At 43.1% G+C, this 25,027-nt stretch overlaps 1 protein-coding gene across 2 annotated transcripts in view; it reads right to left on the bottom strand.

Annotated features, from left to right (window-relative positions):
- The window catches only part of Pgant2 (polypeptide N-acetylgalactosaminyltransferase 2), a 208,211-nt gene extending 184,925 nt beyond the window's left edge, over positions 1-23,286 (bottom strand). Inside the window, exon 1 of one of the 2 annotated variants that reach the window (XM_076533655.1) lies at positions 22,969-23,286. Coding sequence is in view for 1 of the 2 variants with exons in the window: in XM_003699364.3 (XP_003699412.1) it covers positions 22,969-23,058 (90 nt within the window). In the remaining variant the exon portion in view is untranslated. The remainder of the gene's footprint in view (positions 1-22,968) is intronic. The other variant, XM_003699364.3, reaches the window with a different exon arrangement.
- Positions 23,287-25,027: the final 1,741 nt, after the last annotated feature.

Here is a 25,027-nt window from a genome sequence, read left to right as displayed (position 1 = left end):
TGCATCAGTTGCCGGCAGACTATCCAATGGAACTAAACTTACCTCGTTTATCCGTCTTGCTATCCTTACGTTACAAACTGATTCCTAAACCGATTAACTGGGACCTCGTCGTATATACACGTTCTGAAAGACGGCGAGTTAATGGCGGCGACTATTACACCTCTTGGGAGATTCATTAGGTGTTACGTGAGACGGAACCGAGATTGTGTAATCGTAAAAAGAGCGTTATGTAATAATTAGAAATTATGATTAGGTTACGAATCTGGTTTTAATTTGCCGTGTTTTTTGGTGCGCTGCACTTTCAATTTCTATGCTATTGCTAGACTTCTATTTTCGAATTCTATTTTTGACGCGTGGTATATTCGACGCGTTGTGAATTCGGCGCGTTGTGTATTCAACGCGTGGTGTTTTCGACGCATGGTGTACTCGACGCGTGGTGTATTCGACGCGTGGTGAATTCGGCGCGTGGTGTACTCGACGCGTAGTATATTCGATGCGTGGTGTATTTGGCGCGTGGTGTACTCGACACGTAGTATATTCGACGCGTGGTATATTCGGCGCGTGGTGAATTCGGCGCGTGGTGAATTCGGCGGGTGGTGTACTGGACGCGTAGTATATTCGATGCGTGGTGTATTCGGCGCGTGGTGTACTCGACGCGTGGTATATTCGGCGCGTGGTGAATTCGGCGCGTGGTGAATTCGACGCGTGGTGAATTCGGCGCGTTGTGTATTCAACGCGTGGTGTATTCGACGCATGGTGTACTCGACGCGTAGTATATTCGACGCGTGGTGTATTCGACGCATGGGGTAATCGGCGCGTGGTGTATTCAACGCTTGGTATATTCGATGCGTGGTGAATTCGGCGCGTTGTATATTCAACGCGTGGTGTATTCGACGCATGGTGTACTCGACGCGTGGTGAATTCGACGCGTGGTGAATTCGGCGCGTGGTGCATTCGGCGCGTGGTGTATTCGACATATGGTGTATTCGACGCGTGGTGTATTCGACGAGTGGTGTATTCGACGCGTGGTATATTCGACGCGTTGTGCATTAAGCAAACCATAAGTAACTGTTTCAGATAGATTATCATTTCATAAGGACATTATATGAACTCTCTAAAAATTCATCCTCATACAATCCTATACCTATGCTGCACTATTACTCGGACCAATTTATATAATTAACCAAGATAGAAACTAATAAGACATGATCTATTTTTCGCTACCAGAATGAAATTGTTTAAATACCTTCCCATATTCAATTTGACCTAAAGAGTTTAAAATTGTTGCATAATTGAATGACCGGAATTTCCTGCGAACTAGATCCTGATGACCCTGAAACCGGTCGATTACGACCCTGAACCGGAACCGAGAACGAAAGTGATTTGGCATTTGCAACCTTAAGTCTGTCTCCGTTGCACAATCGTGGCCGCGACAGAACGCGAATAGAATATTCATGGTTGAAGCCGGCGAGAGGTGGAATCCCACCTTGGAAGGTGGGTGTCGAGCAGAGGTGTTTCCCGAGTCTCCAATAGTATTTTATGACGATATTAACGTCCACCTCGTCGTTTCATTAACCTTTACATCTGACAATCACATTCTCTTCGATGACAATGGTTACAAAATCGAAACGTGCGAGAGAACAACTATTCAAGTCTATTTAAAAATAAATTTTTAATTGTACTCTAGACTGAAATATAGTACGTACCTAAAAAAAAATAAAGTACTCTTCTTAAAACATGGTCTTTTATTAACTCATCCGCACATTTCCCGTGAAAATGCAAACTTCTAAAAACAGAAGTGATGCTTTTTCCGGAGCAAAAGCACTGCGCTAGTGTATCAGATACAAAAACGTTTGATCTAACTTTCCGAACGTGCAAATGTTGACCTCGTACCGTTAACTGTATCTCGCAAAACCCGAACGTATCGCTGCGATCCCTGTTTTTTTGGAAACTGCTCGCAAATACACTCTTTAGGAAAAGAAAGTGTTACGCAGATCGAAAGAAAGAGTAGAAATCGTGCGTCATCTGATTGTTCGTCGCCTGAGCGGATAGTTTTCACACGCGGCGAGGAAAGTAAATCGGTATTCGCGTTCCTTCGTCGAGCCGTGACAAAACTTCACGTGGAGAACAAAGTGTCGTTAACATCGACCGAGTAGAAATCGTGAGATATATCCGGCTGCCGCTTTAATTAACTGCGAACTTACGTGACTTAACGCGGAACACATTACAGTCTGTTCCACAAGAAAGTGTGCGGAAGCACCTCGATAATATGCCGCTTAGAAGATGAACAATTTTTTTATCTTAATGTACGCGTGAACCGGAGTATTGCACAACAGACATATTGTCATGAATCGCTCGTGAAAGCTGCGCTGTAATTTTTATTCTTTAGAACTTCGATAGATTAATTTCGACACGTGACTTTGGTGCGATTGAAGCTTGATGCGCTGTGAATTCGGTGTGTTAGAGCGTTATAGCGCTGTGAATTCGGCGCGTTAGGGTATTACAACGCTGTGAATTCGGCGCGTTAGGCTATTACAGCGCTGTGAATTCGGTGTGTTAGGGTACTACAGCGCTGTGAATTCGGCGCATTATGGTATTGCAGCGCTGTGAATTAGGTGCATGATGGTATTTCAGCGCTGTGGATTCAGAGCGTCAGGGTGTTATAGCGTTATCGATTCGGTGCGTTAGGGCGTTGTAGCGCTGTGAATTCGGCGCGTCGTGGTATTACAGCGCTGTGAATTCTGTGCGTTAGGGTATTTCAGCGCTGTGAATTCGGTGCGTTAGGGTATTACAGCGCTGTGAATTCCGCGCATTAGGGTATTACACCGCTGTGAATTCGGCGCATTATGGTATTGCAGCGCTGTGAATTCGGTGCATCATGGTATTGCAGCGCTGTGAATTCAGAGCGCCAGGGTGTTATAGCGTTGTCAATTCGGTGCGTTATCGGCGCTATAGCGCTGTGAATTCCTAGCGTCCCAATATCGAGGTGTTGTGATTTCGGCGCATCATAAATTTAGCGCGTTACAATTTCCATGCGTTGTAATTTCTAAGCGCTGGTACTTTCACGCGTTATAGTTCAGGGACTTAGTAATTCCAACGCGTTGTAAATTCGGGACGTTGCTATTTCAACGCATTGAGAATACGAAGTGTTGACGTATTGTTGCGTTGTGAATTCGGCGCGTTGCAATTTCAGTGCTCTGTGATTTCCACGCGTCAGAACTTTGACGCGCTAAGGTTTGAACGCGTTGTAAATTCAGGACATTGCAATTTCAGTGCGCTGTGAATTCCAAGCGTTGACATATTGTTGCGTTGTGAATTCGACGCGTATTATTTTCGACGCATTATGAATTCAGAGCATTGCAATTTTAATTCACTGTAATTTCAACGCGCTCAAACTGTGACGCGCTGTAGTTTGGACACGTAGTACCTTCGACGCGTTGTAAATTCAAGAAGTTGAAACCTTGATGCGCTGTGAATTCAGAGCGTTGACCTATTGTTACGTTGTGAATTCAGAACATAATATTTTCAACCTATTATGAATTCAATGGGTTACAATATCAATGCGTTGTAATCTCAACCTGTTGTAACTTCAACACTGTATATTCCGTGCATAATAACTTCACTTGCAACAGTTACAACGCACAGCAACTTCATAGGCCACAATTTCAGCGCACAGCAAATCATTCCCTACAATTTCAGCGCATAACTTCAGTGCCTCCCGACACGTCATAACTGAAACCGAATGTAATTTTAACGCGTTGCAATTTCGATGCACTATGAATTCGTCTTCTATCTTCGACGTGATACAATTTCAGTGCGAAGTGCCTGAACGTTACACCTTCATCTTGCGTTTTAGACAGGCTATAACTTCAGCGTGTTACATTTCGCGCATACCGAAAGGTCGCAGCGGTGCGTGAAAATTCACGCAAAGATGATAATGCACCGAACTAACAATTCCTAATGAGCAACCCGTTGACAACTGCATTAGATGTTTCTAATAAAAATACACTTATGTAACTATTTTGAATAATACCGCAACGATATCTGCGCTCGTCGATAATTCACCACCCATTTTTCCACAAAACAACGAGCAAATATTTTACCAGCAGAATATTAATAACGATAGGCCCGATAGGGAAGTTTCAATATAGCGATAATTTGATCGGACCGATTGATCCCAATTTTCAGTCACAGGGATAAAAACGGTAAAAAGATAACAATCGTTCAATTTGCGAGATCGAACGGCCGTGTAAGCTGTAGCAAGCCGGATAAAGGGGCTTTTCATGAAAATATAGCGACTTTTTTCCGCGACAGAGCGGAGCGTGCACGCGCGTATACACATATACGCGCATGGGCTTAACAAAAGGTTAGCGCGATAAATCTTTCGGCTAGACGGGGTTAAAAATTAACCCGCTTGTTACCCGGCTGGACCCCTCTGCCCCGATACTTTATCATGATCTACGGTTTTATTGTTCGAAGGAAATTTCCCGTGAAGAAAATTCGTCCCCCCACGCGCGCGTGCTCGCAGCGGAGCGTTGCGAAAATATCGCGCGACGAAACAATGCAAAAAGAAGGGAAACGTTTCTTTTTTTTTTGTTTATCGGATTCGAGCATCGGGCCATTTCAAAGAGTCGGGCCTTTGATCGATACCGTGCGAACCGGAAGCCTGAAAAAAACAACGTCGCTAGGGGTTCGCGAAACGATTTGCCTCCAACAAATTTAAATTCATTCGAAAATTCGCGTTTTAAAGGAAAACCCAGCTTCGTTTGCATATTCTCTTTATTACCAACGTTATTCTTTGTGCTGTGTTAAGTAGCAATTTCGCGAACTAACCTCGGCGAACATTTTTTATACACGGTACAATAAAATAAAGGTAAAATTACTCCCAAGAGATACAAAGAGATATATTTACCGTGGTTGAAAATTAAAAACTTTATACAGTTGGAAAAGTTAGAGGGGATGAAAATAGGAGCGATTAGGGGTCGAAGGTTCCACTAATCATCTCCGGACGCAAAGCGCAAAGAAACGGCAGGAAATTCGAGTGTTTCCCTTTTCTTCGAGAGTTTCGGAGCGAAGGGAGAAGAGCTTGTTTAATTGTGATTAACGTGCAACGGAAGAGGTTACAGCCAGTGAAATAAAATTAAAACGAACAAATGCTGCGCACTGCGGTATTCTAGAGTTGCTCACGCCCACACACACACACAGCCACCCCCTTGAAAAGCACTCTGCGCACCTCCGAACCATCCCTTCCATCCCTCTTTAACCCTGCCTCTTCCCACCCTGCGAGCCTTACTGTCGCGCGTTCAAACCCCTGTACAATGACGAAAAGCTCTTTACGTATTTTCCTGGCCACGAAACCGACCGTCCTTTTCTCTCCTACGCGACGGTCACGGAAATAACGAGCGACCGTTTCAACGAGCAAAATATTTCTCCCCGAAATCCTGCTAATGATATGAATCGCAAAAGTCGCGGGTGCCACTGTCGCTTGTCGTTCTTAAATCTTCCTAAGTGACCCCTTTGCGGTTATACTTCTTCTTACAAAAATACGTTTGGGAATAGTGAAATTAACGCAGGTTATTCTTTGTTTTGGTCTTGAATATTGCGATGCATACGAGAATGAAACATTGTGGGACTCAATGTGTAGCTGTTATCGGGCGAGTTGAATTATAGTCGAATGGAGATTATTTAATCGTATAAATTCATATTTATGGATTTAAAAACTAAGGCAACGTTTATCTCGGTTCATGCATCGCATTGTGCATCGACACGCGCTGCAACTTTGATGCGTTATAATTACGGTGTGTTGTAACTATCGTGTGGTGAAACTTTGTGCTGTTACTTCGATGCGTTGTAACGTTGACGTACGCTCATATTGAGGCGTCTAATGTCGATGCGTTGTATTCGCTGCGCGCTGTAACTTCGGCGCTTTGCAACTTTGACGCGTTGTAACCTTCTCGCGCTGTAATTTCGGCGCATTGTGACTTCGACGCGCTGTAATTTTGATGTGTTCTAACTTCGATGCACTGTAACTTGGAAGCGCCGTAACCGTGATGTGGTGTGATTTCGGCGCGTTGAAACTGACGCGCTGTAATTTCGACGCGTTGCAACTTTGGCGCGTTGTAACTTCTACGCGCTGTAATTTTGGCTCTTGGTAACTTCGATGTGTTGTAACTTTGACGCGCTGTCATTTCGACGCGCTGTAATTTCGACGCGCCGTAACTTCGACGCGCTGTAATTTCGACGCGCCGTAACTTCGACGCGCTGCAACTTCGACGCGCTGTAACTTCGACGCGCTGCAACTTGGACGCACTGTAACTTTGACGCGCCGTAACTTCGACGCGCTGCAACTTCGACGCTCTGTAATTTCGACGCGCCGTAACTTCGATGCGCTGTAATTTCGACGCGCCGTAACTTCGATGCGCTGTTATTTCGACGCGCTGGAACTTGGACGCGCTGTAACTTCCGCGCGCCGTAACTTCGACGCTTGGTAACTTCGACGCGCTGCAACTTGGACGCGCCGTAACTTCGACGCGTTGCAATTTCGACGCGTTGCAATTTCGACGCGCCGTAACTTCGACGCGCTGCAACTTGGACGCACTGTAACTTTGACGCGCCGTAACTTCGACGCGCTGCAACTTCGACGCTCTGTAATTTCGACGCTCTGTAATTTCGACGCGCCGTAACTTCGATGCGCTGTAATTTCGACGCGCCGTAACTTCGATGCGCTGTTATTTCGACGCGCTGGAACTTGGACGCGCTGTAACTTCGGCGCACCGTAACTTCGACGCTTGGTAACTTCGACGCGCTGCAACTTGGACGCGCCGTAACTTCGACGCGCTGCAACTTCGACTCGTTGCAATTTCGACGCGCCGTAACTTGGACGCGCTGCAACTTGGACGCGCTGTAACCTTGATGCGTTGTTACTGCTGCGCGCTGTAACTTTGATTCCCCGTAACTTCGACGCGCTGTAACCTTGATGCGTTGTCGTTCCTGCGCGCTGTAACTTAGAAGCATCGCAACTCCAGTGCATCATAACTTAATTTCAATGCAACATAAATCCAATTTAAAAGCGATCCACCATCGACATATCGAAACGTCGATAAGGCATAATGTGGAAGCGTTATAATTTGAGCAATATGCTCGCCTCCTAGAAAGAACGTAATGGAAGGCAATAAATTATTCCGGTTGGTGTTGCAGGGTCAATTACGTGGAAACATAGTGGCACGATACTACTAGACGAAACCTGCCATTTGTAACTACCGTGGGCCAAATTATGCCTGCTATCGAGTACATTAGGAAGCCATTGTCGAACGAACTATCGAACACGTTCGGGTAACTGTACACGACTCGATCGGCGAAGCTCCAATAAATCTCGACAATTAACCGCATCACGATTAGATCGAATCACGTGCCGCGTAATTGCGTGAACTCGAAGTTACAGGATGATTTTGCAGCCAGGTTTATGCTTTATCGGGTGACATTCTTTCGGGTAATATCTTATCAACTTGTATAAATAAATTCGCTTTGCTACCTGCTGTTGTTTTCGTATTTAACTGAGATCGGTTTCATATCTTCTTTGTTACGTATCTTCCTTGCAAGTAGAAGCGGAATGAAAGGAGAAGCAGATTGTTAGCGAGTAACAGTTCATTCGGAAGGTATAGACTCTAGTGTAAAATTTGAACATTTCGTTTTGAAAATAAAGCTAGTCTTTACTTTCGTGCTTCACCAAATAGCTGTTCGAAATCGTTTTAAAAAACGAACCGACAAGGCGTGTTTCTACCGATATGCAAACAACGGGAAATGTAAAATCGAATAAAACACAAACTGCATCGGTGCGAAACAAATGGACAATATTTTCGAAGCATGAGCGATTTTCCACTTTTCACGTAGCGTTCTGTATCGTTGTTCCATCTCGATGAACCCATCGAAAGGTCTACAAATGGAACAAAGGTCAAGTACCCCAGTGTCCCGGTTCTTCCTGGCGACCGAACGATCGGTAAAACACGCGAGACTGATAATTGGCATCGGTCCTACAACGTTCGAATCACACGGGACTGATCAATGGCTCGATCCAGCAAAGGGAACTGCTCCAAAATACTCCACAAAACTGTTCCGAGCCTAACGTTCCTTTCCGCTAACTCGTACCAGTCGTTATCTATCGCGTGGAAAATATTTTAATCCGCGGCTTGGTAGACGAACGGAAAAAAAAACGTTCCATCCGCTATTTCCTTTCGTTTTAATCCGACTCTTTTGTTTCTCGTTTCCTCGGGCAATTCCCTGTGGAAAAAGCCGGCACGAAATAAAGAATACAAACGTGGCACGTCCAATTTCCGTAACGTCGTTTGCAAACGCGTTAAAAGACAGCTGGAAGAGTATCGAAGATTCGAAGGAATCGAGGATATTTCCGGTTGCTGGATTTTTCCGCCGAGAAATATCAAACTCGACTGACAACGAAGTCTTTGTGATTCACTCGGTTAGGTCGATTTTCAGATTCTGCAGTTTTACAAATTATCGAATTTCTGGACTCATTGATTATCGGCGATCAATGGTTCAGAGCGTTTCTCAGTTCTTAGATTTCTTTGTTTCTGTATTTATGAGTTCTGGTATTCCTCAATTCCACATTCCTCAATTCCCACATTCTACAAATCTACTTTCAACGCGTCTCACATTCCCCAATTCCACATTTCCTAACTTCCATATTCCCTAATTTCATATTTCCTAATTCCCACATTCCCCAATTCCACATTCCTCAATTCCCATATTCCCCAATTCCCACATACCCCAATTCCCACATTCCCCAATTCCCATATTCCCCAATTCCCTCACTCCCCAAATTCCACTTACCCCAAATCCCTGACTCCCCAATTCCACTTACCCCAAATTCCTGATTCCCCAATTCCACATTCACCAATTCCACTTTCCTCAACTTCCACATTCCCCAATTCCCTCATTCTCCAAATCCCTCATTTCCCAATTCCACATTCCACATATCCTACATTCCATAATTCCTACATTCCCCAATTCCACTTACCCCAAATCCCTGATTTCCCAATTCCACATTCACCAATTCCACTTTCCCCAACTTCCACATTCCCCAATTCCACTTAACCCTAACTTCCACATTCCCCAATTCCCTCATTCTCCAAATCCCTCATTTCCCAATTCCACATTCCACATATCCTACATTCCATAATTCCTACATTCTACAATTCCACATTCCACATATCCTACATTCCACAATTCCTACATTCCACAATTCCTACATTCCACAATTCCTACACTCTACAATTCCACATTTCACATATCCTACATTCCACAATTCCTACATTTCACAATTCCTATATTCCACAATTCCTACATTTCACAATTCCTACATTCCCACAAACCCATATCCCCCAATTCTACACTTTCCAATTCCGCAATTCCCACATTTCAACACACCCAGCCAATCTCATTTCTACATTCCCACATCTCCACGTTCCCAAGCAATCAAGTGTCCATCAAATTCATAATACCCTCACATATCTAACATCAGTTCTACCCAAATTACTTGTACCGAAATTCGCTCCAGCTCATTTCTCTGTTACAGCAGCGTGTTGCCGTAGGGCCAAAAGCAATTTCGAACAAATCTAACGATACAGTAAGTTCCGGCGTTCGCGTTAGTATCGCAACATTTGTCGCGCGCGTATAATATACGTGGTTCATGCCGTTCTTGAGAGCACGCGGAAATTAAAGCGTGTAAAAAGCGTGGCAGGGAATCGCGCAACGGACACGGGGAGGTTGAAAAACCGCCTCATGGTTCATTTGCGGCAACGCGGAGATGAATTCGCGCGCGACACCATTGTCTGGTAACCGCGTTGTAATTCTCGCAATTCGCGGCACGATTACAGCGAACATGCGAGATTGTTCCGGGGGCCCAAAGGGATTCTATGCTCGCCTAGCGATCGTTATCAACTAAATTGCAAATGTCGTCCGACTTGTGCCGAGCAAAAAACTCGAAAAACCACGAAACTACGACGCGAACGGGGACGAAGGTATATTTCCACGAATATGTGATCGTGCTCGATGATAGTGGAATACGTCATTTAAATCTGAAAGCTGGAATTCCTGTCGTGTCTTCGTCAACTCGTTACGGTCACTAAGATTAGTAATTCTAATTAAGTATAATTGAATAGATAGTGGTAGAAATGGAAAGGAGTGAAAAGTTTTAGGTTAGTTAACATGATTCACGCGTTAGTTGTCGCTTGAAGGATCACGTGTTGAAATTCCTACGTGTAATATGTCGACAAGTTATGCATAGTATTAAAAATGTTGACATTGTGACTTGCTGGAAATTTTATGCGTTGTAACGTCAATGCAATGTGACGCGTTGTAACTTTGTTGCGCTGTGATTTAGGTACATCTCAATTTTATGCGCTGTGATTTTGTAGCGTTGTTGGTTCGGTGCACTGTGACTTTGACGCGTTGCAATTTTTACGCATTTTGAGTATGGTGCGCTGTCACTTTGACGCGTTATATCTTGGATGTGCTGTGGCTTTCGTGCGTTGTAATTATGGCGCATTGTGTGTGCGGTGCGCTGTTACTTTGACGCGTTGTAGCCTTGATGCGTTGTGAATTTGACGCGTTGTACGTTAGATGCGCTGTGACTTTGACGCGTTTTAATTTTTACGCATTTTGAGTATGGTGCGCTGTCACTTTGACGCGTTATATCTTGGATGTGCTGTGACTTTCGTGCGTTGTAATTATGGCGCATTGTATGTGCGGTGCGCTGTTACTTTGACGCGTTGTTACTTTGATGCGTTGTGAATTTGACGCGTCGTACGTTAGATGCGCTGTGACTTTGACGCGTTTTAATTTTTACGCATTTTGAGTATGGTGCGCTGTCACTTTGACGCGTTATATCTTGGATGTGCTGTGGCTTTCGTGCGTTGTAATTATGACGCATTGTGTGTGCGGTGCGCTGTTACTTTGACGCGTTGTAGCTTTGATGCGTTGTGAATTTGACGCGTTGTACGTTAGATGCGCTGTGACTGTCACGCGTCGTAATTTTTGCAAACTGCGAGTTTGATGCGCTGTGAGATTAACGTGTTGTACATTTGATGCGCTGTAATTTTTGCATACTATGCGTTTGATGCGCTGTAACTTTGACGTGGCGTGCCTTTAACGTACTGTGGTTTTGATGCGTTGTAATATTAAGACATTGTTAATTTGTTGCGCTGTGATTCTAATTTCCACACATTCTACCTTAAAAGCGCTGTGACTTCAACATAGCCTGAACGCGTTATCCAATAAATTTAATAAAAACTTCCGTGTTCGGTCAACACAAAATTCAAAAAATTTCCAAGATCAGCATGCGCTCATCCTTGAAAATAAAATGTGGAATCCCATTTTAATTTATTCATAATAGCTCAGACGAATAAATCAATGTCGTAACGTTTGCGTGGAAATGTTCGAACGAAAGGGCAAGTGATCGAACAGAAGGAGTTCCCCAACAAGTAAAAGTAAGAGAGAAGAACGGTTGCATGCATATGCAAATTTGCTCGACGTCGAGGACAACAGGTATCGCTATCCTCTTCGAGTCCGAGACTATAGACGTCAGTCAAATATTTACACGAACCACTCGACCAGCAACCTGCCCTAAAGCGCGATCGAAATTAATCTTTAGGGTATTTGCAGCTATCCAGACAACCGAACAAATAAACAGTTTAAGCTTTTCGCCAAGCTAATGCAGCCGGAAGCCGCTTAACAAAAGAGTTGATTTCGAATTCCAAGCAATATATAGCCGGATATTAACTCGTTCGATATTACATCCGGGTTTTGTTCTCCCGACGTATGATACGATCTTGAATCGAATTTTAATATCTATTCTCGTCTTTCAAATTTTCTATTTCGTCTCAATCTTGTCTCATTTGCGACTTGAATGTGAAATTTTCAAATAAAAAATTGTCAAGTCTGAACGCGGAGCTTTTGTCGACTAAACTCTGCAGTTTGTTCTGCACCGAATAAAACCATCACCGAGAAACAATGCCGTTAGATAATTACTCCGGTGTTGCGGGAAACAATCCAATCCCGAAACAAATTTGATAAACTTTAAAAAAGTACATCTATCTCGTTAACCTAAATGGCTTTCTGTTTCCATCGAACACAAGTAATACGGTCACATCCGCACCGGAGACAAACGCGTTTCAGTGGCAATTACACAGTGACCAATTATACAAGCTGCAACAGTCGGTTATTTAACGCGAATCCGACACACACGTGTACTCTCACACACACACATACACACATCACCATCCAACTCTGCCGCCTGCATTTAATTGTCGCTTCTTTACAACGGCAATAAACAATGGTCCAACTCGCAGAGGATACAACACGAAACAATAAATTAAACAATTTCCGTACATTATCTCTGACTTTGATGCGCTGTCATTTCGATGCGCAATCATTTTAATGTGCTATTATTTTGACGCGGTTAGACATTCACACAGCAAGATTATAATGCGTTGTTACTTGGACGAGGTATTACTTTGCTGCGTTGCAAGTTCGACGCGCTGTAATTTCGGCGCATTGGAACGTTGACGCGCTGTAATTTCGGCGCGTTGGAACGTTGACGCGCTGTAATTTCGGCGCGTTGGAACATTGACGCGCTGTAATTTCGGCGCGTGGTAACTTAAACGCGTTGTAACTTCGACGCACTGTAATTTCGGCACGTTGGAACTTTGACGCACTGTACTTTCGACGCGTTGTGACTCTGGCGCGCTGTAATTTCGACGCTTTGCAACCTTAACGCGCTGTAATTTCGGCGCGTTAGAACGTTGACGCGCTGTAATTTCGACGCGTTGGAGCGTTGACGCGTTGTAATTTCGATGCGTTGTGACTTTGACGCGCTGTGATTTCGGCACCTGGTAACTTTGATGCGTTGTAACTTCGACGCACTGTAATTTCGGCGCGTTGGAACTTTGACGCACTGTACTTTCGACGCGTTGTGACTCTGGCGCGCTGTAATTTCGACGCTTTGCAACCTTAACGCGCTGTAATTTTGGCGCGTTGTAACTTCTACGCGCTGTAATTTCGGAGCGTTGTAACTTCTACGCGCTATAATTTCGGCGCGTTGTAATTTCGACGCGTTGGAACTTCGACGCGCTGTAATTTCGACGCGTTGTGACTTTGACGCGTTGCAACCTTGACGCATTGTAATGTCGGTGCTTGGTAACTTTAACGCGTTGGAACTTTGACGCGCTGTAATTTCGACGCGTTGCAAGCTTGACGCGCTGTAATTTCGACGCGTTGCAACCTTGATGCGCTGTAATTTCGACGCGTTGCAACCTTGGCGCGCTGTAATTTCGGTGCTTCGTAACTTTGACGCGTTGTAGCTTCGAAGCTGGGTAACTTTGACGCGATGTAATTTCGACGCGCTGTAACTTTGCGAAAGCTGTAACATTGGCGCGCTCTAACTGTAATGCGCTGTAATTTTGTAGCGTTCTAACCATGGCACGTTGTAACTTCGATGCATTCTAACTTTGACGCGCTGTAATTTCAATGCTTTACTCCATCAACGCGCTGTGATTTTACAGCGCTATATTGTTAATAAACCCCCACAAGTATTGAATACCGTAATTACCTTAAAATTTCAGCCCAAATTTACTACCCCTACTAAACCATAGGTGTTAACGCAAATATGATATATCGAAGTATGCAAACTACACATCAAATTAATTCGCGAAATTCACGGCCTACAGAGCAAATAATTTCTGTACGCTTTGTAAACTTCGACATATAGGTATAACGTTAATGCACAATTATTTGCGGTCTATTCGTTGCCATAATTTGATCCCGATGAAATATCATATCGCAGTGATTGGGGATGCAATCGAATTAACCGACGGAGGCGATCGTAAACAGGATCTATTTTTTCCAACGTCGGGACGAGAATGTCGTCGTTCCGTCGAATAGCTAGCATGCCCCACAATAGAACGGTATGCACGCATACCACACTGCAAGAGACACATGCGTGAACACCAGAATCGGGTCACCGAAATGGGAATCAACGATCAGCCTATTTTCCAGATTCTGAACGTATATGCCCACACACGAGAAGCGTGTACACAAATGCGTTGATGAATTTCCGTTTTCGTTGTTTTCTAATGGTTTCCTGGGACGGTGGTTATGCAACCAGCACCGAAAATCGAGGATTTTAACAACGGATGAAGAAATTTTATTCGAACGGATTGAATCGCAGCAGTCTTGTTATATCATCAAAGTTGTATGACCAAGCATTATAACGCCGCACGCTGGGTGATTAAGTGTTATGTGACTAACGCGACAGTACCCATGAATCATCACCTTCACGACTCTCTGAGCAGTAAAGTACGGAAGCGGCGATGTAACGAAGGTGTGATTGTGACTTAATTTGATCGAAAGCTATTGGCTTTTAGAGATATATTTGAAGAAAGGGGAAGTCTGAAGATTCGAATGCGATTTGCGAATAGATGAGGTTCCTTCAAATTTGGACGATGAAGAATCGATATTATCTGTACAAGTCCTCTGAGTACGAAAGTACGGAAGCGGCGAATTTGCAAATTTGACGCGCTGTAATTGCTATGCGTTGTAACTTTGACGCGTTGTAATTTCGACGCGTTGTAACTTCGACGCATTGTAATTTCGACTCGTTGCAACATTGACGTGCTGTAATTTCGACGCATGGTAACTTCGACGCGCTCTAATTTCGGCGCTTGGCAAATTCGACGCGCTGTAATTTCGACGCTTAGTAACTTCGACGCGCTGTAATTTCGACGCGTTGCAAATTCGACGCGCTGTAATTTCGGCGCTTGGTAACTTCGGCGCGCTGTAATTTCGACGCGTTGCAACATCGACGCGCTGTAATTTCGGCGCTTGGTAACTTCGACGCGCTGTAATTTCGACGCGTTGTAACTTTGACGCGCCGCAAATTCGACGCGCTGTAATTTCGACGCTTGGTAACTTCGACGCGTTGTGAATTCGACGCGCTGTAATTTCGACGCTTAGTAACTTCGACGCGCTGTAATTTCGACGCGTTGCAACTTCGACGCGCTGTAATTTCGACGCGTTGCGAATTCGACGCGTTGCGAATTCGACGCGTTGCGAATTCGACGCTTGGTAACTTCGACGCGCTGTAATTTCGACGCGTTGCGAATTCGACGCGTTGCGAATTCGACGCTTGGTAACTTCGACGCGCTGTAATTTCGACGCGTTGCAACTTCGACGCGCTGTAGCTTCAGCGCTTGGTAACTTCGACGCGCTGTAATTTCGACGCGTTGCAACTTCGACGCGCTGTAATTTCGGCGCTTGGTAACTTCGACGCGCTGTAATTTCTACGCGTTGCAACTTCGACGCGCTGTAATTTCGGCGCGTTGCAACTTTGACGCGCTGTAATTTCGGCGCTTGGTAACTTCGATGCGCTGTAATTTCGACGCGTAGCAACCTTGACGCGCTGTAATTTCGGCGCATTGCAACTTTAACGCGCTGTAATTTCGACGCGTTGCAACCTTGACGCGCTGTAATTTCGGCGCTTGGTAACTTCAATATAATGAAGTCGGGGTGATATTTAAAGAAAGTGTCCAAACAGTGATATTTAAAGAAAGTCTCCAAAAGTCTATGGAAGGTGTTCGAATGCAATTTGTGAGCAAATAACATTCCGTCAAATTTAAACAATCAGGAATCGCGTTACTTTGTACAGTGGTCCAATAACAGAGATTAAAAGGATAGATAGCAAGTTTCCCTTTGAAAATTCGCTTCACCGCATATTACATTCCCGTTAGACGGATAATATTGAAAGCCAATTGTTGGCCTTTGCGTTCAATAAAGGGTATTCTTTAAAATAGAAAAAAAAGAAAAAAGAAATACTTACAGTCGTTCGATAACATGAGTTGAACGAAATCGATGAACGGAAATTAAAGTCTGTCCTGAAACGTCCGATAAAAACGATACACGAGCTTGGATCAGGACACAACTGCGTTCGTTATTCAACTTTTTTGCCTACTGTCGTATTATCTGCATACATTTTATTGTCACTGTTGTTCCATTAAAATGATATTAAACGCTGTATGACTCGAGTCCAGTGCGGGTGTATCATGAAAACGCTCTGCTAACTTTTCGTGTTAAAAGGATTGAGGTTGCATTACGGTTGGAAATTGGAGATTTGTGGATTTCGACATTTAGGGCTTTGGATTTCGAGATTTGGGAATGTGGACTTGTGAATTTGAACACCTGGAAAATTACAAGTAGACTTTCAAATTTAGAGATTTGTTTCTGAATCTTTAAATTATCTATTTCTTGAGTCCACATCGCTGACTGCGAAATTGACTGATTACTTAATCAACAAACTTGTACGATCCCAATTTTTTGAGGCAAGTTCACAAATTTCAAAACTTACAACCTTTAATGTTCACAAATTCTTAAACTAACAAACTGTCTAATTTTTAAATTACCACATTATCAAACCTTCAAGTCCCCAAATTCCTAAATTCCCAAATTTCTAAGAGTCCACCTCCCCAAATCCTAAAATACCCCAAATTTTACGATTTCTCCACCACACATTGGTCACCCAATTCCTCCACGTTCCTCATGCTAAACAACGATCCCCTATTTCAACCCAGTTTCCAGTTGCTCGTAGCACAAACCTGCGTTAGGTGCCCAGCCCAAGGGGTTGATAAACCCAAAAGGAGCACATAGTACGTAGCATGTGGTCTGGTTGTGAAATATTAAAAAAGACCTTCGATATTCCACCGAACGCGGACGCGGTAAATATTTTTACGACAAGATGTATCGTCGTTTTACAACGCTCGTAAAACAGCCGGCGAGTTGATGCTGCGCACAGTGTCGATACCTTGCTACAGGTTCGCCCCTGAAGAGGTTTCTCTCCGACGAAATTCTCCGATAAAAATGAGAACGTACTATACTACGCGGCGCGTGTTACGCGATATACGCGTTGTTAACAAACGATCCGGCGATATTTTGCCGTTATCCAAGTATGGCTAGCGGCCTCCGGCCGACGATGTTTATTCGTGAGCGTAAATTGTCGCGAAATTTCGCGAGAACCGGGGCTCTTTTTGTGTAGTTTCGTCTTTCGTGAATTATCTTGGGTGGCGTATCTGTGTTTTCGGGGCTTTTGCGAGTTTGGGGGTCGAAGGTGAGAGGATTTGGAGGTTTGGAATTAAGGCATTTGAGAGATTGGGGAATTGGAAGTTGGGTGATTGGAGATTTGGGGACGTGAGAAGGTGGTAGTGTGGACATTTGGGGACCTGAGAATTTGAGTTGAAAACTTAGGAGTTTGGGGATTTGGATTCTTAGAAGTTTGGGAGTTCCCGAATTTGGGGATTTGCAGATTTGGACTCTTAGGAATTGGGGCATTTGGAGATTTGGACTCTTAGAAGTTTGAGGATTTGGAGATTTGGATTCTTAGGAGTTTGGGGATTTGGAGATTTGGATTCTTAAAAGTTTGGGAGTTCCCGAATTTGGGGATTTGGAGATTTGGACTCTTAGGAATTGGGGCATTTGGAGATTTGGACTCTTAGAAGTTTGAGGATTTGGAGATTTGGACTCTTAGGAGTTTAGGGATTTGGAGATTTGGATTCTTAAAACTTTGGGAGTTCCCGAATTTGGGGATTTGGAGATTTGGACTCTTAGGAATTGGGGCATTTGGAGATTTGGACTCTTAGAAGTTTGAGGATTTGGAGATTTGGACTCTTAGGAGTTTAGGGATTTCGAGATTTGGATTCTTAAAAGTTTGGGAGTTCCCGAATTTGGGGATTTGGAGATTTGGACTCTTAGGAATTGGGGCATTTGGAGATTTGGACTCTTAGAAGTTTGAGCATTTGGAGATTTGGACTCTTAGGAGTTTGGGGATTTGGAGATTTGGACTCTTAGGAGTTTAGGGATTTGGACATTTGGACTCTTAGAAATTTGAAGATTAGGAGATTTGGATTCTTAAAAGTTTAGGAGTTTTTAAATTTGGGGATTTGGAGATGTGGACTCCTAGAAGTTTTGGAAATTAGGAATTTAGTAATTTGGAGACTTGAACTCTTGGTACTTGGGAAATTAGGGATTTGGGGATCTGGAGATTTGTACTCTTAGAAATTTGCGAATTTAGGGATTTAAGGTCTCGAAGATCCAGAAGTTTGAGTACTTGGGGACCTAAAAGTTTGAGGACCTTAAAATCAGAGCCTGTGGATCAGGCAACCTAGTAATTTAGAAATGTGAACATCTAAGAAATCAATCAAACATCCCACAAAATTTATCCAGATTTGAGAACTTACAGACCTAGCAGTTTGCACATTTGAATCTAGCACTTCCAAAATGTGAAGATATAAAGATTCTAAAATTCAATTTCAAAAATTGAGAATATATCTTCTAATTAACAAAACAAAAATTGATGAACAACACCCTAAACATCTAAACATCTGAACTTTCAAAGTCTCTAAAAAAAATTTGAAAACAAGCATTAAATGCTCAGAAAATTCCAAATATCTACCCATCACCGAGCTCTGAGAGCAGCTGCATGCAATTAGAAGATTTATTGTTGGTCTACGACCCATTCTTTGGGCGTCCTATTTGTAGAAAGAACGATTCCATAGAATCGGGATAATGAAACTTTTTTCGAATTCACAACTGGATGTCCCCTGTCCCGAATGCTCGATCATGCAACGACGCACAGAAACGCTTCGATCGTGGCTTTCGAATTTAATGGGCGAATCGTTTCCTGCAGGATCGGACGATTAGTCCGCTCCATTAGAGCGTCAGCGATTAACACCGCCCCAGCGACCATGGAAAATCGCGATTCGACGAGAAGAATCGTTCTCCTCTCGAAACGCGGATTCACCCCCGATTTCGAGCACGATAGAAAAAAAGGATATCGTGTTCCGTCGATTTCGGAGTTTTTAAACGGTCCATCAAAGCGGACCTCGTTTTATTACACTCTGACATTACAAGTAGAAGAAAAGGTGAATAAGTAGCACAATGATAAATAATTGTAAAGCAGGATCGTTAATGGCAGGAAGTAGGAAATCTTTCAACCACCGCAAATAGAAATCGTTAAAAATAAAAGCGGTGTATATTTGATGTCCCTCGGAAACGGATCCTTATCGATTAAACTGAATTAAATTCTTGTTATCTGTAACAACCGGAAGGGTATTGATCTAAACTCGAAGATTCTATTTTAAGTTCGTTAACGATACAATATCACCAACGAATGTTATCGACAACTTTGACATTTTGCATCGACTCGAAACTTCCAACAATTTTGATTTAAACATTTCAATTAAAGTCCCAATATACGATTGCGTTATTTCGGTTCCAATTAAAATTAAAAAGCAAACCGAACGCGAAAATGTCGAATTACAGTCTCTCTTCCGGGGTGTCGAATAATAAAAGAACCTGTTCGGAGCTTGTCGCAAATTGCGTTCCGTTGTAGGCATCGTTGCGTTCGAGAGAAACTTAAAAGCGACGATCGTTCGACGAGAGAACAAATTATCTTCGTTACGCGTATTCGCTAACGACGCTCGTTATTACGAAAACAAACAACGCTCGTCGGTTTCTCATGACTCGCGAATCGAAAGACGGTTCCCGATAACGGTCACTCTAATTTAGAGCTCTCATGAAACTCTTACCACTCGAATGGCTTTCACTTTGCTATTCAACGTGTAACGGACGTGCTGTTATGTTACTTCCGTTGGTAGCGTTAAATCTTAAGCGTGGGACTTTGATGCGCTGTATTATGATATGAAATTATTTCTATGCGCTGCGATTACAAGTAGTAATTTTGGGGCACTGTAAACTTGATGTGTAGTAATTTTAATGCGCTGTAATTTCGATGTGCTGTAATAACAGCATGTAGTAATGTTGACGCGCTGTAATTCCGACGCGTAATAATTTTGGCGTGCTGTAATTTTAAGACTTAGTCATTTTGCCGCGTTGTAATCTCAGCGCTTCGAAATTACTGCAAGCTGTAATTTCGACGCGTAGTAATTTTAGCGCGCTGTAACCTCAACGTTTAGTAATTTTGGCGCGCTATAATTTCGACGCGTACTAATTTTGGCGCGCTGTAATCTCAACGCGTAGTAATTTTGACGCGCTGTAATCTCAACACGTAGTAATTTCGACGCGTAGTAATTTTAGCGCGCTGCGATCTCGTCGCGTAGTAAATTTAACGCGCTGTAATCTCAACGCGTAAAAATTTTGGCGCGCTGTAATTTCGATGCGTAGTAATTTTGGCGCGCTGTAATTTCGATGCGTAGTAATTTTGGCGCGCTGTAATTTCGATGCGTAGTAATTTTGGCGCGCTGTAATTTCGACGCGTAGTAATTTTGACGCGCTGTAATCTCGACGCGTAGTAATTTTGGCGCGCTGTAACTTCAGCGCTTAGTAACTTCGGTGCGCTGTAATTTCGACGCGCAGTAATTTTGGCGCGCTGCAATCTCTACGCGCTGTAATTTCGACGCGTAGTAATTTTAACGCGCAGTAATTTCAACGCGTAGAAATTTTGGCGCGCTGTAATTTCGACGCGTAGTAATTTTGGCGCGCTGTAATTTCGACGCGTAGTAATTTTGGCGCGCTGTAATTTCGACGCGTAGTAATTTTAGCGCGCTGTAATTTCGACGCGTAGTAATTTTAACGCGCTATAATTTCGACGCGTAGTAATTTTAGCGCGCTGTAATTTCGACGCATAGTAATTTGATAGCGTTGTAATCTCAACGCGTAGTAATTTTGGCGCGCTGTAATTTCAACGCGTAGAAATTTCGACGCGTAGTAATTTTAGCGCGCTGTAATCTCAACGCGTAGTAATTTTGGCGCGCTGTAATCTCAGCGCGTACTAATTTCGGCGCGCTGTAATTTTGACGCGTAGTAATTTTAACGCGCTGTAATCTCAACGCGCCATAATTTCGACGCGTATTAATTTCAGCGCGCTGTAATCTCTACGCGTAGTAATTTTGTTGCGCTGTAATCTCGACGCGTAGTAATATTGGCGCGCTGTAATTCCGACACGCTGTAATATCTACGCGTAATAATTTGATGCGCTGTCATTTTGACGCGCTGTAGTTTCGACACCTTGTAATGTTGCCGCGCTGTCATTTGAATGTATAGTATTTTTAACGCGCTATATTTCTGCACATTTTGACAAGCTATACTTGATTTTAACAAGCTGTACTTCATCACGCTAAACTTTTGCAGTTGATAATTTCAACGCGTAACAATTCCCTGCGTCGCACTTTGACACATAATTTAAAGCGTTGTTCACCATAATCTACGAAGTCAAAATTTACGTATCTTGTCAGAATTACATTCAACCTTCCGAAGAATTAAAGAGTACCGTGGTTCACTATACAACCATCGTAAAGAAATCGCAAAACGGCCCCACGTAGCACGTACCGCGTCAAAAATAAGTTCACGCTGGATTTCAATGGTTTATTCACCAGTTGCTTTGAAGCTGCACACGCTGCTACGAGCAGCGCGTGCCCACGCTTAGCTCCATTCACGTAAATACGTCCGTCAATCTTTTCAGCCTCGACTGGCATCATTGAACAAATATTAAACTGATCTTTGTTCTTGCTAATCCTATTTTCATAATAATAATACGCGAATCAACTTGCGAAAGTTATTGTAGAGAATCGAGTAAATTCACTGTCTGACGATTAAACGGATGAATTTATTAAAAGTACGAGACGAGCGATAATTTGCTAGATTTCTTGTTCGAGTATCTCGCTTAATGACTCGCGAGACGAGTCGGATCATGAAGCACGAGTTTTATTCATCGCGGAACAAAATATCCGTAACGGGTACGCCCGAGTGACATTGAGGATCAGTTCCACCCTGTTTTCTTCGACTCGCGCGTACTTTTACGCCGCGTTACCTCGCGTGTTTAACGTGTTTACGCGGAGAAGCAATAAGAACGAGAGTTGATAGCGAGTTATGAAAAACCTGTTCGGTCGACTTTAAAATGCGACTCGGGAGCAAAAGTAATTTAAACCGGCAAAGTTAATTTTCGTCTTCTCGGGGGACGTTAAGGAAACAGATCAAAGCTCCACGTTTGGCGACAAATTTGTTATCGTACTTGGGTTGTTAATCAAATTAACGCTATACTTTAAACTAGTAATCCAAAGATAGTTACGAACAATATTTTACTTTACGCGAATACAGGAATTACGCACGAATTAAATTTCGTATAATAACAAATGAGTTCATAGTACTGTTTACATTATGAACTACTATGACAAAGCTCAACAGGAAGTGTTGATAAAATCGGTATAAATTAGCCTACAATATAGTTCTACATTGAAAAACTTATCGAACTGATTCACGGGTAGTAAATTGCACGAGGGGATCTAACGACGCGCGTTCCGGTCGCCGAGTTCCCGGCACGGGCCATTGAGATTGTTTGCAAAGGCATCACGAGCATCGTGGGTTGCTAATAAAGACAATAACGTGGACCAGAAACACCGTTACACACCACGCATTAACCGTTTGCTACACTTCGCCTTCGACAACTCGAATTCTTTACCTCGTGAACCAATCACGTGACGTGTAAACCGATCACGTGACCCAGCGTTCCAGTTTCGAACGTGGGATGGGTGCGCATCGAATTTTTATTATATCGTAACCGGACAAATTATACCGCGTCCCGTTCTCGGATAACCGATGCACCCAAACGCGTTTAACGGCCCGACGAATTCGAAACGTCTCCGTTCCAATAACACTGTACATTTTCTTTACGTTTCGATTGTTAAAATTTCTCCGAGGGTTCGTCGAACCGTGATAAAAAATACGAGAAGCATCAACGAGAATGACAACACGAGGTTTCAAGGTTAAACGAATTCGATAAACGAGACACAAACCGACACTGTCTTTTTTGCGCGCAAGGGCTGCGCCGTCACATGGCGGCTAAGATCACGTCATCGACATACGTACAAATTACAAGCGTGAATAAACTGCACGTACCTTAGTATCGCGCGACGTGTGGTAGTAGTAAACAAAGGCGAACATCCACGCGCATGACAGAAGCAACACAATTTTCACATTTCGCCGCATCTCTGCCAGTGTAGCTTGCCAGTCTCGCCCCTCGGCTGATCGTCCCTGCAGTTTTTCTGTCGTGTCCACGTTTCACGGGATGTTCTCCGTTCGAGAAAAAGTGGACACGCACACTCGTGACTGACAGCACACCGTAACAACACCGTAGAACACCACCAACGCGAACCGACCGGCAGCCAAAGCCATACTGTCCGGCTTCGACGTGAACGGCGGCTATGCGGACGCTCTGAACGCGCGCACGTTTCGCGGACCACCCGTCAGGTGGCGGCACCTGCGCACTTGCGACGCCCAGTAGACACGCTGGCGCGAGAATTTGAATCGTCCGGCGAATCAATATTCTTTCCTTTACATAATTATGCGTTTAACCTGAATTAATCTTCGGTTCCGGACTTTCTATAGCTTCTTTTGCATATTCTAGTAATTGAACCTTTATAACTGGATGATCTATATAAGATTCTTAACGCAGAAATAAATGGATGTGTCACACTTTACATTTCAGATAATTCTATAAAAGGAGACATTTTAGGTTCAAGTTATCGAAATTTAATTTTACTTAAAATATTTCTCTTGTTATCAATCCATACACTTCTTTTAAGGGGGCGTCATTCTCATTTTTTCTGCGCACTCGTCTCCATTGAAGTAAATGGGAAAAAGATGGTCTCGCATAAGGTACCTTTCCTGGAGAACCAGAGCAACTACATGTACGCCCGAGGTACCAAATTAAAGCTAAGAAGATGACCGATAATCTGAGTGAAGTGGATTTTTTCTGTAGGCCTTCAATTTTTTTAAAACTGGCCATAAGTGTGGCCGTTGAGGTAAGTTGTCAGGTTTGAAGTGTTTACAAAAAAAAATGAAGGTCTACAAAAAAAATCCACTTCACTCAGATTGTCAGTCATTTCTTTAACTTTAATTTGGTACCTCGGGCGTACATGTAGTTGCTCTGGTTCTCCAGAAAAGGTACCTTATGTGAGACCATCTTTTTCCCATTTACTTCAATGGAGAGTGCGCAGAAAAAATGAGAATGACGCCCCCCTTAAACAATTTTTATAAATCTAACATATGTATTTTATAACAAGAGACCATGATGTCTTATAACTTTTTTATGTCTGAATACTTTCAACAGACCAATTCTTTTACATGGGTTTCATACCGACCTCTCCTCGACTCTCTAACAATAAGTATGCTCCAGGCATTTTGGTTGTACGAGCAAAACGTGACGTGACTGAACGTTTTCTCGATGTAGTACTTACTTCATTAGAGACTGGAAGCGATTGTTTGACTTTTGTATAAATTCGTTTATTTTCTGTCAGCTCCGAGCTGATTACTTATGATATTACAGGAAAATTCTGATGTGTATTAAGGGTCGGTGCCCTTTGTTTCAATCTGATTGAACAGGGCATGAAATAACAAAATCTTCTGCATTTTTCCATAAATCACGTATTACGGAAGTTTGTTACAATTTATTGCTGTTTCGGCATTGTTGACAGAGTAATAATTCATCGGCGGTTTTGCGTCACACGGTTCTGTTACCTGTTATATTGTTATAGAATTTACAATAATTTCTGGAATTGTAATTCTTTCGATATTTTTCATCGCTATAAAATTCAATTATAAGCGAAATAATAAGTGATCGACTGTTAAAATCTTTTATACGATGCTGTAGAAACAATATGTTACTATAAAATTCAATTATAAGCGAAATAATAAGTGATCGACTGTTAAAATCTTCTATACGATGCTGTAGAAACGATGCGTTATGATCGCAGTGAACGGAAGCGCATCTCGTAAGGTCAACATTTGTCCAAACAACAACGCTTCAACCGAAGCTAGAATTTTCCATAAGTTCTTTCCTCGATACCTACATCGCGTTACGGGTGTCACGATGAATGTAATCGATACAGGGGTGGACATAGATAAGTTGTTCAAAATACGCCCACCGTCTACCGAAGATACGCCCGTGTAACGAACA

The sequence above is a fragment of the Megachile rotundata genome, chromosome 7 (assembly GCF_050947335.1).
Source record: "Megachile rotundata isolate GNS110a chromosome 7, iyMegRotu1, whole genome shotgun sequence".
In the NCBI taxonomy this organism is placed as follows: Eukaryota; Metazoa; Arthropoda; class Insecta; order Hymenoptera; family Megachilidae; genus Megachile; species Megachile rotundata.
Note: the sequence above shows the minus strand (reverse complement) of the source record. Positions and strands in the feature narration are given on the sequence as shown.